Below are 15149 nucleotides of genomic sequence, written 5' to 3'. Positions count from 1 at the left end.
AATATCACGTCATACACATTACGATATCGAACTGCCAAAGGAAACGCATCACTATGTATGATAAAATATTAATTCACAAACACCTTCCCCTAGATCCATAAACACTAAGTGACAACACTAATTCTAACGAAAGACATAGGTGTAAATGTGACAATCAATACAATCCATTCTTAAATGTTTTATTTAAATACAAAAATTAATTTTTTTCTCTGATTCTTTGAGAATCCCAGCTCTGAAAACATTAGAAGTGTTGCACCTAATATGAAAGGGTCAGCCACACTACATGGCCAAAAGTACTTAGTGTATGTGGACACCTGACCATTACACTCATATGTGAACTTTCCCGAATCTGTTGCCACACAGTTGGAAGCACACAACTGTCTAGAATAACTTTTTATGCTGTAGCATTGAGATTTCTCCTGGAATTAATGAGCCCAAACAGTATGCATGACAGTGCCACTGTGCACAAAGCGAGCTCCATGAAGACATGGTGTGTGAAGGTTGGAGTGGAAGAACTCGAGTGTCCTGCACAGAGCCCTGACCTCAACCCCACTGAACACCTTTGGGATGAACTGGAACACCGACTGCACCCCAGACCTCCTCACCCAACATCAGTGCCTGATCTCACTAATGCTCTTGTAGCTGAATGAACACAAATCCCCACAGCCACGCTCCAACATCTAGTGGAAAGCCTTCCCAGAAGAGTGGAACTTATTATAACAGGCAAAGAGGGAATAAATCTGGAATGAGATGTTCAACAGGCACATATGGGTGTGATGGTCTGGTGTCCACAAACCTTTGGTCATGTATCTTCAGCACCATAAGAGTTAATTAAACACTAGAGATTTTGTTGTAACTGATAACAGACGACCATTTCGTATTAGAAGCTTGTGTGATTTGATGTAGTGTGTAGTCTGACTATGTGTAGTCTGCTCCTTGTGATTTTTCTTACTTGTGGCATTTGTCAAATCTTTGGCATTAGAATTGGAAATAATTCTTAATGTGGAATTATTAGAATAGACAAATGAGTAACATTTTTTTAAAGAATGAATTAAAAAATCAATGAACACCTGCAAAATGAATAAAAAAACGAATATAAACATGACTCATGGAGCTTCTGTTTAGTGAGTCGCACAGGCGCATTAGCAGCTTGAGCCGTGCACACATACACACACACACACAGAAAGAGAGAGAGAGAGAGAGAGAGAGAGAGAGAGAGAGGTGTGCGCAGACAGTCAGATGCATCACTTTCAGCAGCAGTGAGTGTTCTCTAGAAGGAAAGCGTACATAATTCAACCATGCCATACGGAGGTTGCATGTAGAACTAATCCTTTCTCAGGAGACTGAAACATGGAGAAAAATGGAACCAGCAATGCACCTCTTACTGGAAACATTTCCCGCAGTCATCATGGTACGTGCTCACTTTTCTAACAAACACCTTAATTAAAAGTGGTTGTGCATCATATTAATTACTGTGATGCACATCCTTTGAGGGAAAGCATTGCAAAAGTTGCTTTTCAAAAGTAGACTTGTTTCTATCTCCTATATATCTGGGAAATACACTGTTGCTTTATGCGCTACTGATTTGAAGCATCATGAGTGGTCACTGGGAAAAGCACCCCTGTGAAGTAAATGCTACTCCACAGGCAGCATGCCATTCACTATTGCATGCAACTGCACACATTTTCTGTAAACAGGTGTTAAAAGTGTACCATCTAACATCTTGGTTTATTGTAGGGCAGCTGGCTAAATTGTGGAAAGGTTCCTTTCAGTACACTTCTGTGACTGCCAGGAGGTGAAATGATGGAAGGCAACAGCGACGTGTACTGAGGCATGTTGGTAATTCAAAATCTGAATCTACAGTTGTACTGTCTCAGCCTGCCACAAGCTTGAGCACTCGGGGATGCGTGGAGATTTTGATTCGCTTGATTAAATCTTAAAGATGAATTGCTCTGAATTCAATTTCCATAGTCCGATGTTGTCAATAAATGGCTCGTTCATCAGATCGGAGAGCAGTGATTTGTTCCCTCACCAGAACAGTGAACTGGAGAGAACGATATTATTGACCATCCATGAGCCAACCACTATATCCCTGACTGTAATGTACTCGCTGTCATTTTTGGTTGGCTTCATGGGGAACCTCACGGCGATTCGCATGCTCACCAGCCAGAGAAACAGGAGGGTGCAGAGCGTCAGCGCAACAAAGAGTTTACTCATCAACCTGGCTGTCTGTGACCTGATGGTAGTCTGCATCTGCATGCCCATCACCCTGGGCCATACCATCTACACAGCCTGGGTGTATGGGGATCTGCTCTGCAGGGCGGTGCCCTTCATCCAGGCAGTGTCTGTGTCAGCCAGCGTACTCAGCCTAACGGTCATCAGCGTGAACAGGTATTACAGTGTCCACAGCCCACTGAATGCCCGCTCCTACTTCACCCAGCGAAAGATTTACATTACCATCAGTGTTGTGTGGATTCTGAGCTCCAGCATCTGTTCCCCACTTCTTTTCATGATCAAGTTGGATGAGATCTGTTTGATAAACATTGCCGTTCCTGTCTGCAGAGAGCTGTGGCCACATATGAGGCTCAAGCAGGTTTATAACGTGCTCCTCTTCATCACGCTCTACTGCATACCTGTGGCTTTTAACCTGACCATCAGTTTCCTTACGGGGCGGAAGCTCTGGAGGGCATCACGGCATTTCAACGACTTTGACCCTCACAGTCAGGTGATGTATGCCTCATGTTTGAAGACGCGGAAGAAGATTGCAAAGGTGGTGGTCACCCTGGTCCTACTCTTCGCCGTCTCCTGGCTGCCCCTGTACGTGACTGATATTTTAATTGACCATGAGACGCATCTGCCACACTGGATCCTACAGACCCGGCCATTTGCCCAGTGGCTGGGTCTCACCAATTCTAGCCTCAACCCCATCTGCTACTGTTTCCTGGGGGATCTTCACCGCTCTGCCAAGGTAATCAAGTCCAAGTACAACCAACGAATGCTGTCTCTCCTCAGCACTTCAAGCTCCAACAAGCTACCAAGACTGCTCTTTTTTAAGCGGCCGACATCCAGCCAGAGGCAAGAGACTGGGGCTCAGGTGTCTGAGGAAACACTCTCAGATTGGTGCTCCCACACAAGTGTGGGGGAATTCAACCAGATGCTGTCTCTTCAAAGCCTGTCTGAGAGGATTGAGTCTAGGAGCACACCTGACCTCAAAAGCCTGTCGATAGAGAACTTATCACCTGTGGTATAACATGGCTGAAGTTTGCTCGTCAGCATTCAATGAAATATGGCCGTGGAACTGGATGTGTGGGAAGGTTTTGATGTGAGCATGATTAACTAAGAGCATTACCCATAATTACTTTGCTCCCCTCTCACACTTTAGTTGTTCAAAAAATGGAAAACTGTCAGTGTGCATTGGATATGAATTATGATTTAGCGACATGTAATTTAAACTCATCATCTTGTGGTGCCACCACGGACACAACTGTGCATAAATAACTAATCATTTTTAGTCAAAAGAGAGCAAGCAAATAGTACAACATTTAATCCATGGTGAAAACATCCTAAAAGCTACAACATGGATACACTGCATTGTCCACTATGGGCATGTTTTTCTGAAATTCATATAAAATATGTAAATGTTCGAATCAGTGTTAGTTAATCCATTTTTGTAGTTTTACCAGCCGTAGTCGTATACAGGATATTAGCAGCAGCATCAGAATATATAAAATACTTTGCACTGTTTACAATAGTATTGTTTGTGCAAATTAATTGTCCTTGACTGTGATTACATATTTTACATATTAAATGAGAAATGTCAGACAATTCAAGCCAATCTGGTGTAGCATGCTTATTCCAGTTCAACCTTGCAGCTGTAACAAGGAGATTAAGCACAAGGTAATTTAATTTGTATCTAACTGTTGATTTAAAAAGTCAATGGTGAGTCTCATAAGAAATACTATATAAGTCCAGTCTTTGTAAGTGATCTCACAATGTTTTCCTTACAACAAAGTCTTTTTTTTTTTTTTTTTGTCACATTAGGACAATAGATTTCAGTCTTGTAGAAAACTCATTGTGGAGGATATAAATTGTGAAATGATATAAAAAGCTCAAGTACCAGTGACTACTGAAAGACGACAAAATAGAATTTTATGAGTGCTGTGATTATATACTGATGTGTTTGAACCCTTTAAGGGCTCATTCAAACGTTTAGCACAGCCATTTTGTGGGAGGAAAAACAGGAAATGATTTTTGTCTCTCAGGAACATTTTACTCTCTTTAGTTGAAGATTTTTTCCCCCTAGTGCTGCAATTAAACCTCATATTCATGCTAATAAATTCATTAAATTTTGCCCGTCAGTGCATATCAGCACTTCTGAAGAATGGGATTTGATTGGCTTATAATCAATGCTAATTACATTTGTCTTTGCAAAGCATAGGGGCAGAATTAGGTGTCTTTATTAACGAGAATCTGCTTAAATTATATGGCAAACTTTAAATTTAGCCCCGTTTACACATTAGATAGAGATTGAACTTAAGAGTGCATTTTTCACAAGTGTTATGAAACCAGCTTGCATGAGAGAGAGAAAGTCCTGCTAATGGAAAACATAATTCCAAGATATGTCCTCATTTAGGCAAAAACTGCATAAACTATTGATGTGAAAAATGACAGAAGGTACAGACCCTGGCAGAGCAAGTATTCTGCTTTTCCATACACTGGAAGTATTACTAAATGATATTTAAGTCATTTCAGTTATGCACTTTGCTTATTCCATGCATGCAATCTTGACAAAGCTTGAATGAGAGATTTATTCTCATTTTATTTATTCCTGTGATTAGTAAAAAAAGAAAAGCAAACTTTCAAGAGTATGTTTCAAAAGGTATTTGTTTAATATATAGTTAGAAAAACACATTGCTCTGAAATTCCAACCTTCTTTGAAGAAAAACAGACACACAAAAAAAATAACAAGAAGAAAACAACAGTTCAGCAACGGAACCTGTGATTCAGGGCATCAAACAGGTGATCTACGAGGTTAAAGGTCAGCAGATCTAGGGTGGTTATAGGTGGATCTGGGTTCCTGCTGTTTTGCTAAAACAGTTTCTGCGTCAGAATCAGAACCACTTTTTCACTTTAATCACTTTATTTCACCAAACACATTTGCATGCACAAGGAATTTATCATTCAGCATTCAACAACACATACACACACACACACACACACAAGAGCACAACAACAACAACAGTGCATGTGGGACACAGTGCAGTGGTTTAAATCATGCCATCTGCATATCGTTGGGCTTCTACTCAGCTTGTTGTGACATTTGAGACAGTATTCAATGCACCATTGTGACCTTTTCTCTCGTTGACCAAACATTTGAATTATGATAGGATTTTTAAACAGGAAACAACCTAGAACTACAGTGTCATGCCAAATAATAAGAAAAGTCCACCTGATATATAAAAAATAGATTTGTTTGGCCGCACAACTGAAATTGTGTTATTGCCATTATATCGTAATCAGTTGTTTTCCTAGAAGTGCAGAATAATGAATCAAAATGAATCTTTTTGGATTTAACAGCATTAATCATTTCAACGTTTTTTTTTTTTCACTAAATATCCTAAAGCTTTGGCTGAACTGCACCGCAACCATGGCTGAGCTGTCGCTGTGCTTCATAGAAACCCGCAGACGTCAATCCATATATTTCTAAACTTCTCAACCTTTGTTGTGCCATGCTGTTGAGAATTCAAAATCATTCATAACCTCGTTATCATGGTCAGGGTCACGGTAGATCTGGAGCTTATCCCAGGAATACTGGGCGCAAGGTCAGGGATACTTCCCGGACAGTGCACTAGTCTATCACAGAGCATCACAAACACCCACACACATTTGCATGCTTATAAACATCAAGGGGCAATTTAGAGTAGCCAATTAACCTACTGGCTTGTTTTTGGGAGGTGAGAGGAAACCATGGGGAGAACGTTCATACGGAGTCAGGATCAAAACCCAGAACCGTGAGCCAAAATAACCCAGAACCGTGAGGCAAAATAAATGACCATTCCTCATAAGACTTCTTCTCACAGTGAAATCACTGACTCCGGTGCCAAATAACTCGGTGCCAGATAGTGAAAAAGTATCTGACTGAATTTCTTCTGTCCCTTTAGGAGATTTTCTCAATGGATTATTAATCAGTTGAGGACAGTTTTTTGGCTCTTCCGCTGTATTTTCTGCGTTCAAACTGCTCCATATCCTTAAAACTTGAAGTTGAACTTGAAAGCGGTTTTTCATTCATTCATTTTCAGTAAGTGCTTTATCCTGGATGATCTGGAGCCTATCCCAGGAGCTCTGGGTGTGAGGTGCGAATATACAGGGCATACATCACAGAGCACCATGCATATACACACACACACACACACACACACAGTGATTTAGTGTAGCCAATCCACTTACATGTTTTTAAGAGGTGAGAGGAAACCAGAGAGCCCGGAAGAAACCGATGCAGACATGAGACAAATATGCGAAAATCCAAGTAGACAGTAACCCAAGGTCAGGACTGAACCAGGGATCCTGGAGCTGTGAGTCAGCAAAGCCACCTGCTGTGCCAACATTCCACCTGTATGTTTCTTATGAGTTAAAAAAAAAAATACAGAATTTAGGTGACTGTCACACCTTAAAAAGTCAGATTCATGTAGTTAACAGATACATAAATTGGCTGGGTTGTCTCATGGCGTGGTTTGTCCATCTCACCTGCTTATTTACACTCCAGTCTAAATCACCTGCTCCAGTGTACAAGGAATAAGTGATCCAAAATCTTTATGTTCACATTATTAACATTCCTTGAATTTGATACTGTTTCACAGACAGGCATACACCAAATGCACTTCTCACCAGCTCAATTCAATTTTTATGGCTTTTACATGTTCCGGTTGTCCGCCCGTCCATCCGAGACCATCATTAGCATGATAATTCAAGAAGGAGTGGCAGAAAGATTTATATGGAGTCCTCATTGTTACCAGCACAATGAATTGATTAGACTTTGGAATCAATCCAAACACACTCAAGGTCCCAGCAAAGTCAAATGTCTGAAAGGAGTAAACTTGTTGGCAGCAGAGACTTCCTTGTGGATGCCATTGGCATCAAGTTATACTTGTTATTTATATTTAAGCAATATCGCATGAGCGAGAGTGCAGTTATACTGAATATCGACACGGCTGTGATTCGGCCATAGTTAATCACAGCTATGCCAATATTCAGTATAACCACACAAGTGTGATATTGCTTTTATACAACAGTTCTATAAACAAGAAATTAATATCGAGTAAGTGACATTTCAGACACAATATACACATATGTTCAGTTTTTTTTATCTAACAGAAATAGATCCCAAAGAAGCCACATTCACTTTATAGTATGTCGGCTAGCTCGCTAGCTAGCTCAAATTCATTTGTACATTCCCATTAAAGGTGCTTCCCATAAAATTGCTTCCCATAAAAATGGAGTCCTTTCTTCCTTTTCATCTTCATCTGACGAGCTTTCATATTTTAAGTCAAAAGTTATATTCTTGAAAAGCATCTTTTGCCATGTTCACTGATGATGTCACTAACACTACCGTTTCGAACTAGGAAGTGGAATTTTACGTAGAGAACACAGACCAGTGGAGTGAAACACACAGTGAAACGTCCCAGTGTGGTTATACTAATTATAAGCACTCTTGGAACGCCGTTCGACCAATCAAATTGGTGGATTGGAGCTAACTATTTTATAAAGCGTTTTTAATAATGGACATTGTCACAAAGCAGCTTTAAAGATATCTGGACATAGATTTAGATCCCTTTTGAGCTAGCCAGAGGTGATGGTGGCAAGGAAAAACCCCCTGAGACAACATGAGATAGAAGCCTTGAGAGAAATATACCTTATATGACCTTATAGTGTGTTAAAACAACCTTCAGTATGAGTTTTTAGCTTTAAATTTTTAATATCCAAGTGAAGTAATCTGCTGAACAAGGAGTGAGGCCTGGGCATAGATGGTTTTTATCAGTGGAATTTGTATCCATGTGGTACCATCTACATTAATCTCATGGCAATCAGTAGCCGTGATAAAGCTCTCTTTAAACACAGTGGTACCTTGTGAACGAATCCCAAATTTGGATTTATTACTGCAGAAGACATTTTGCCTCTGATTGCCGTGCCATGCATTATAGTCTTTAACACAGTGTAAAATCTCTTCTGATTTGTCTTTCACCACATTTTTAAGATTTACAACAGTTATGAGACAGTTTTTCCTCACAGTCAAAACACTGACCTTGGTGCCAGATGACGCTGCCAGATGTTGAACAAGTATTCGACTTGATTTCTTTCTGTCCCTTAAGGAAATTACATTTACGATGTGGACAGCTGTTTATGTCTTACACTACATTTTTTGCCTGCAGCTTGCTCAGGTATTGATTCAAGATGTTTTGTTGGAACAAAACAGTGATGGCTTGTCTGTCAAATTGTTAGTTTGGCAATTTTTTTAAACCTCAAGGCACCTGGGTCTTTCTAATTTCTTTTTTGTTTGTAAATTTCCATATACTAGTAGTGGAATTTAATTTAATACATGCAAGAATTGAGGAGAAGAACAGATTGAAGAACTCTAATTGGCTAAATATATATTTCTGTATAGGGAATCACACCCAATTTAATTTGCTTTAGAGTGTGTGCACTGAAGGCTTTATAATTCCATAACCATTATACTCACAGAATCTTGACTATTCTATTATAATCAGAAGAAATAGTCTTTTTTTTTCTAATAGCAATCTCAGAAATTGCAGATAAGTCTTTCATATTTTGACTATTTAGACTTTTTATTAGATGTCCTTTTCTTTTTCAGGGAAAAAAACAATCATTTCTGGTCTTGGAGAAAGAGAGAATGCACCCCACAGTGCACATATCCATCAAGTATAAAAGTGATGTTTCATATGTCATCTTGCCCCAGTAAATTGTCAAGCTCACGAGTCACTAACCTTATTGCACAATCAAGCCTTCAGCATGATTAAAGATTTAAGGTTTCTATGATTTCAGTTCACTCAATCACATTTAGCACATCTTGCATTTGTATTGAGTCTTACAGCTCAACAAATACACTTCTCTATGATTTTGAAATACATAGCAGATCCTTAATTTATTGACAAAGAATAAATACCTAATTGAAGGGTAATGGATAGAAAAAGCAGTGCAATCATAGGATGGTAACTGAAGTTTACAGGGCCTATGGAAGGACATCCGCCTAAAATTCTTGGTTTTAGTGGCAGTGTAGCACAGCCAGAGACCAATTTTCTCTTTCTCCATCTGAACATTTATATCCCAGTCTAAAGTAATCGTGGTTTCACTATTATACTAACTAACAGGCCAAAATAAACTCCTATTAAGCAGCTTATAAAAAAATAATGGGAAGAAAATTACTACTGCCTGACTACACAAAGTGAATGAGGCAATGTAGGCAATTTCAACTGTCCACAAGCGATAAAATAGTCATTAGTAAGTAATGACTGTGGCATCTCTGGGAATGGCAACAGTAAGAGCCATTTTACAGTGGGAACATACACATCTGATTACTTGTTTAAATGTCCACAAAATACATTATATGGCCAAAAGTACTATTGGTCAGGTGTGGACACCTGACCATCACACCCATATTTGCCTGCTGAACATCCCATTCCAGCTTTAGTCCCATCTTTACTGTTATAATAAGCTCCACTCTTCTGGGAAGGCTTTCTACTAGATGTTGGAGCGTGGCTGTGGGGATTTGTGTTCATTCAGCTACAAGAGCATTAGTGAGATCAGGCACTGATGTTAAGTGAGGAGGTCTGGGGTTCAGTCGGTGTTCCAGTTCATCCCAAAGGTGTTCAGTGGGGTTGAGGTCAGGGCTCTGTGCAGGACACTCGAGTTCTTCCACTCCAACCTTCACACACCATGTCTTCATGGAGCTCGCTTTGTGCACAGGGGCATTGTCATGCTGGAACAGATTTGAGCCGCTTAGCTCCAGTGAAGGGAAACTGTAATGCTGCACCATCCAAAAACATTCTATAAAATTGTATTGTCTTGTATTTGTTTTATAAAATAGGATTGTGCGCTTCCAACTTTGTGGCAAGAGTTTGGGGAAGAACCACATTTGGTGTGATGGTCGGGTGTCCACAACCATTTGGCCATATAGTGTGTGTGTGTGTGTGTGTGTTACAAAGAATGAATAATGGTAAATGGTATGAATGGATGTGTTGTAAGTAATGAAATATTTTGAGAATAAATTCATAGTATTTCAAAAATAAAGAAGTAATATTTTGAGGTAAAAAGTCATAACATTATAAGAAAAGTATCCTAATCTCTGATATTGTGAGAATAAAGTGATAATATTTCAATAATAAAGTCATCAGAGAAAAGTTTATGTGTGAAACTGAGGGATATTGAGGATTTGGTGAAGTTATACTTTAGTTTTACAAATCTCCTGGCACATCAGCACCAGATTATTATTAGTAGTATTAGAACTTTGAAATGACTGTTCAAGAAATGATGTTTATTTAGGAGAAAGAGCCACATGAACTCGAAGAAAATTGTCTCTGCTGCTGAAGGAGAAATTGCAGGCAGTGGTCACTTTCAAGGCTTTCGATCTGCATGCCATTCTCAAAATCTTGTTTTTTTTTGTGTTTTTTTTTAAACAGAAGCCCTAAAACACCATCATAGTACCAAAGGGAGATTCCCAAACAATTTAAATTAGAATTTATAATTTTATTTAAAGGTATATTATATAATAAAAGGAATGTGTTGCATTGAAGAAATCAAAGGATAATTTTTTAGCTTCACGCTAAAAAAGAATTTACTACAATCTGGTTTCTGTAACACTTTCCACAAGTTATTTATGTGATATACAGTACATGTGATATACACTTCTGTTTTGATACACTCTACCTGTTTGCCCTTTCCACAGTAAATCATGCTGGACCTACATGATGTCATCTCATTTATCTGGAAGATGTCAAGTGCATGTGCTGTCATGATTCTTATTATGAAATGGTGTGACATGAAATCTTAAGTTCTGATGGGTCAAAATGACACAATTCATTATTTTTTACTTAATTTTTTGTTCTACTATATACAGTCCAAAATTCCGAGACCACATTGAAATTCTGGGATTTTTTTTTTCATTTAAAATATAAATAAACAGACAGTTTTAGAATTTTGAAATGTCTAAAACACAGAATTTAAATGTTCAATATCCTGAATATTTAATATTCAAGATTCTGCACTATTTCTAGATCCCTGTTTAAATGTAAGCAAATGTGTGATATTGATCATGTTAACTGCTTTGTACAAAAGGCCAGATTCCCTCATGTCTAATCTCTTCTATTGAAGCGTGTGTTCAGACGACACTCTGATGGATCTGATCTAAAATGGATCATAAGATTTTGCACAAAATTATGGAGTCCATGCCAGCTCGAGTGCACACTGTCATTAAAGCAAAAAGAGGACAACTCTAATACTAAGAAACTCTGAAATTCAAAATATTTACGATAAATATTAATAGTAAATATTTCAAAGATTCTACTTTTCACTCAAGTTGTTGTCAATAATATAATTTGTAATGAAAATGGTTGTATTAAATTAGAAAAGAATGCAAAATAGAAGCATATATATATATATGTGTGTGTGTGTGTGTGTGTGTGTGTGTGTGTTTGTGGGTATGTATGTATATACAGTCAGGTCCGGAAGTATTTGGACAATGACAGAGTTTTTGTGATTTTGCCTTAATACACCACCACAATGGATTTGAAATAAAATAATCAAGATGTGATCGAAGTGTAGACTTTCAGCTTTATTTTAAGAGGTTCCACAAAAATATGGCATTTACCATTTAGGAATTACAGCCATTTTAAGCAAAGTACCTCCATTTTCAGGGGCTTAAAGGTATTTTGACAATTGACTGACAAGAAGTTAATTGACAAGGTGCGGTTCAACACAAATGAAGCAGATAAAAGATCTGGAGTTGATATCAGGTATTTAGCTGGCTTTTGGCAGCTGTTTCACTGGAGCTACCAATATGAAGTCCAAGGAGATCTCAATGCAATATATATACAAATATATACTTTTGATGTGAATATGGTACAATAGAAAAGGAGAAAAAGAAAACTATGAAACAAAAATGTGATAAATTAAGAGCCAGCCACATTCTCCCCTTCTCACACTACCATCAGAAAGATTCACGATCAGGTGAAGGGATTTTATATTTATACAATTTTTATATTTATACATGTCATAATAGCGGCACGATGGCTTAGTGGTTAGCGCTGTTGCCTTGCACCTCCGGGGGTTGGGAGATTCCCGCCTCTGCCCTGTTTGAATGTTCTCCCCATGTTTTGGGGGTTTCCTCCCAAAGTGCTCTGGTTTCCTCCCCCAGTCCAAAGACGTAAGCTGACTGGCATTTCCAAATTGTGAGTGTGTGTGAGTGTGCCCTGTGATGGGTTGGCACCCCGTCCAGGGTGTCCCCCTGGCTTGTGCCCCGAGTCCCCTGAGATAGGCTCCCTGTGACCTTGTGTAGGATAAGCAGTACAGAAAATGGATGGATGGATTTTATAATAGTATTGCTATAAAATCAATAGATGGTATAGGGTAGTCAACATAAGGGTTAAACAAGTCTAAACTGACTTTGACTGTGTGTGATTCTCAAAGACAAATGCCAGTTTTAATGTCTTGCTAAATCTAAGTGCAACTTTCCTTTACCTCAGTAGATTCAGCTTGTTGTTTGCAATTTTATACAAAATATGTCCATTTTATTTCACTTCAATTATGTCCATTTTACTTTACAGCCTGTCTGACAGCCTTTATGACTCCCTTTCATCATTTATTGTTTTCAAAATAAATAGAATCTATGACTTTCAGGTAGCTCGCAAACAAAAGATCAAATGCCAAATGTTACATCATTAGTAGCCATTTTGCTAATGTGACTTCATATCGCTTGCTTACAATAACTGCATTAAGCCGGTGACCCACTGACATCACCAAACTGTTACATTCTTCTTTTGTGATGCTTTTCCAGGCTTGTAGCACAGCTTCTTTCACTTGTTGTTTGTTTTGTGGGGTTTCTCCTTTCAGTCTCCTCTTCAGGAGTTGAAATGCTGCTCAGTTGGGTTAAGGTCTGGGGATTGACTTGGCCAGTCTAAAACCTTCCACTTTTTCCCATGAGGAAGACCTTTGTTGTGTTGGCAGTGTGTTTTGGGTCATTGTCTTGCTGCATGATGAAGTTCCTCACAATTAGATTGGGTGCATTTCTCTGTAAATTGGCAGACAGAATGTTTCTGTAGACTTCTGAATTCATTCCTGCTACCATTACCAATAAAGATTAGTGAGCTCGTTCCAGAAGCAGCCATGCAAGCCTAAGCCATGACGCTACCTCCACCGCTACCTCCACCGTGCTTGACCAGAACTTTTGTGGCTCATCTCTGTATTTCTTTGCGAATTCCAATCTGGCCTTTTGATTCTTACTGCTGATAAGTGGTTTGCATCTTGTGGTGTGGCCCCTATATTTCTGCTCTCAAAATCTTCTTCAAAAGGTGGATTGTGATACCTTCACCTCTGCCCTGTGGAGGTTGTTGGTGATGTCACTGACTGTTGTTTTTGGGTTTTTCATCACAGATCTCACAATGTTTCTGTCATCAACTGCTGTTGTTGTTTTCCTTGGCGACCGGATTGTTGCCCGGTTGTTAGTACACCAGTTGTTCCTTTCGTTTTCAGGATATTCCAAAGTGTTGTATTGGCTATGCCCAATGCTTGTGCAATGGCTCTGATTGATTTTCCCTCTTTTCTCAGGTTCAAAATGGCTTGCTTTTCTCCCATAGACAGCTCTCTGGTCTTCATGTTGGTTTATCCTTTTTAACAACAAATGCAGTCTTCACACGCGAAACCCAGGGCACAAACCAAGAGTAGACATTCAGAGCTATTAATTCTTTAAACAATCAATCTAACACGGCACACCTGGGCAGCAAGAAACATCTTTCGGTCACATATTCCAATATTTTTGATCACTTGAAAAATGAGTGGGTTCAAACAACAGAATTGGCCTTTGCTGTTCCATTACTTTCGGAGGGGACTGTATTTCTGTCTCACGTTCAATCTTCCCTAAATAAGCTCCAGAATCCACAGTGACCCTGACCAGGATCACGTGAAGATGAATACTCAAGAAGAATGAATGAATGGGGTACCTTTAATGGATGATTTCAGTAAAATAAACCTATTACATTAACACATATATAGATGAAAAATGCAACAATGAAAAAATATGGTCATGGAATCATGGTCATTTAGTTTAAACTCTTACTTTTGCCTAATTAAAAAGTAATAAAGAATTACAGAAGCTCACATTCTGAATGAACCAAACTTTAGACTGAAAATCCACTTCAGACTGAAAATCCAAATCTCAAGATACACTGATACATTGATTTTGTGATGTTTATTTACAACTCAGGGTTTCTCCCATGTGGACCTACAGTCTTTACAGCTTTACCATCTGCACTAGGCCATTAACTCCAATCTCCCTTTAAGCAGTAAGAGACAAATGCTCATTATTTTTGCTCCTTTAACCTTGATCCTATCTCTATTAACCTTAACAGTGCAAAGTGTAATAAATCAGGACATGAGAGCACATATGATGTCCTCTAACCCTACAAGCATTATGAGTAGAAAGTGAATATAATGCTGATCTCATGACTTGAAGGAAATTGTCCCTACTGCTGAAGGAGAAATTGCAGGCAGTGGTCACTTTCAAGGCTATCGATCTGCATGCCATTCTCGAAACCTTGTAAAAAAAAAAAAAAAAAAAAAAGTTACTCTTTTTTATATTTGAGTACGATAATTGCTTTAAAACAAATTAATCCAGGTTATGCAGGCTCATCAACTCATTCTCTGGGCCAATCATGCAGAGGAAACACAAAGATAAAGGTCCACATGGCAGCTCAATATGGGTCCTTCACTTTAATTCATTGCCCCACACCAATCACCCCATAAATCTTCCCTAAAAGGCGACATCATTACCTGGGAAAAAGAGCTGAATGAGTTTAGTTGTTGTTATTTTTTAATCAACTTGGATGTGTTCCAATGACAGATGCACTGTAGATCATTATAATAAG

At 38.8% G+C, this 15149-nt stretch overlaps 1 protein-coding gene across 1 annotated transcript; it reads left to right on the top strand.

Annotated features, from left to right (window-relative positions):
- The first annotated feature begins 1234 nt into the window (after positions 1 to 1234).
- LOC113536257 (neuropeptide FF receptor 2) lies at positions 1235 to 3815 on the top strand. Its single transcript, XM_026930096.3, has 2 exons — positions 1235 to 1411; positions 1738 to 3815. The coding sequence occupies exon 2, from the start codon at positions 1943 to 1945 to the stop codon at positions 3248 to 3250; it is 1308 nt and encodes a 435-aa protein (XP_026785897.2). The 5' UTR covers positions 1235 to 1411; positions 1738 to 1942; the 3' UTR covers positions 3251 to 3815.
- The last annotated feature ends 11334 nt before the right edge of the window (positions 3816 to 15149 follow it).

Source organism: Pangasianodon hypophthalmus, chromosome 23 (assembly GCF_027358585.1).
Source record: "Pangasianodon hypophthalmus isolate fPanHyp1 chromosome 23, fPanHyp1.pri, whole genome shotgun sequence".
NCBI classification, from domain to species: Eukaryota; Metazoa; Chordata; class Actinopteri; order Siluriformes; family Pangasiidae; genus Pangasianodon; species Pangasianodon hypophthalmus.
The sequence above is the reverse complement of the archived record's forward strand: the minus strand, read 5'-3'. Positions and strand labels throughout refer to the sequence as shown.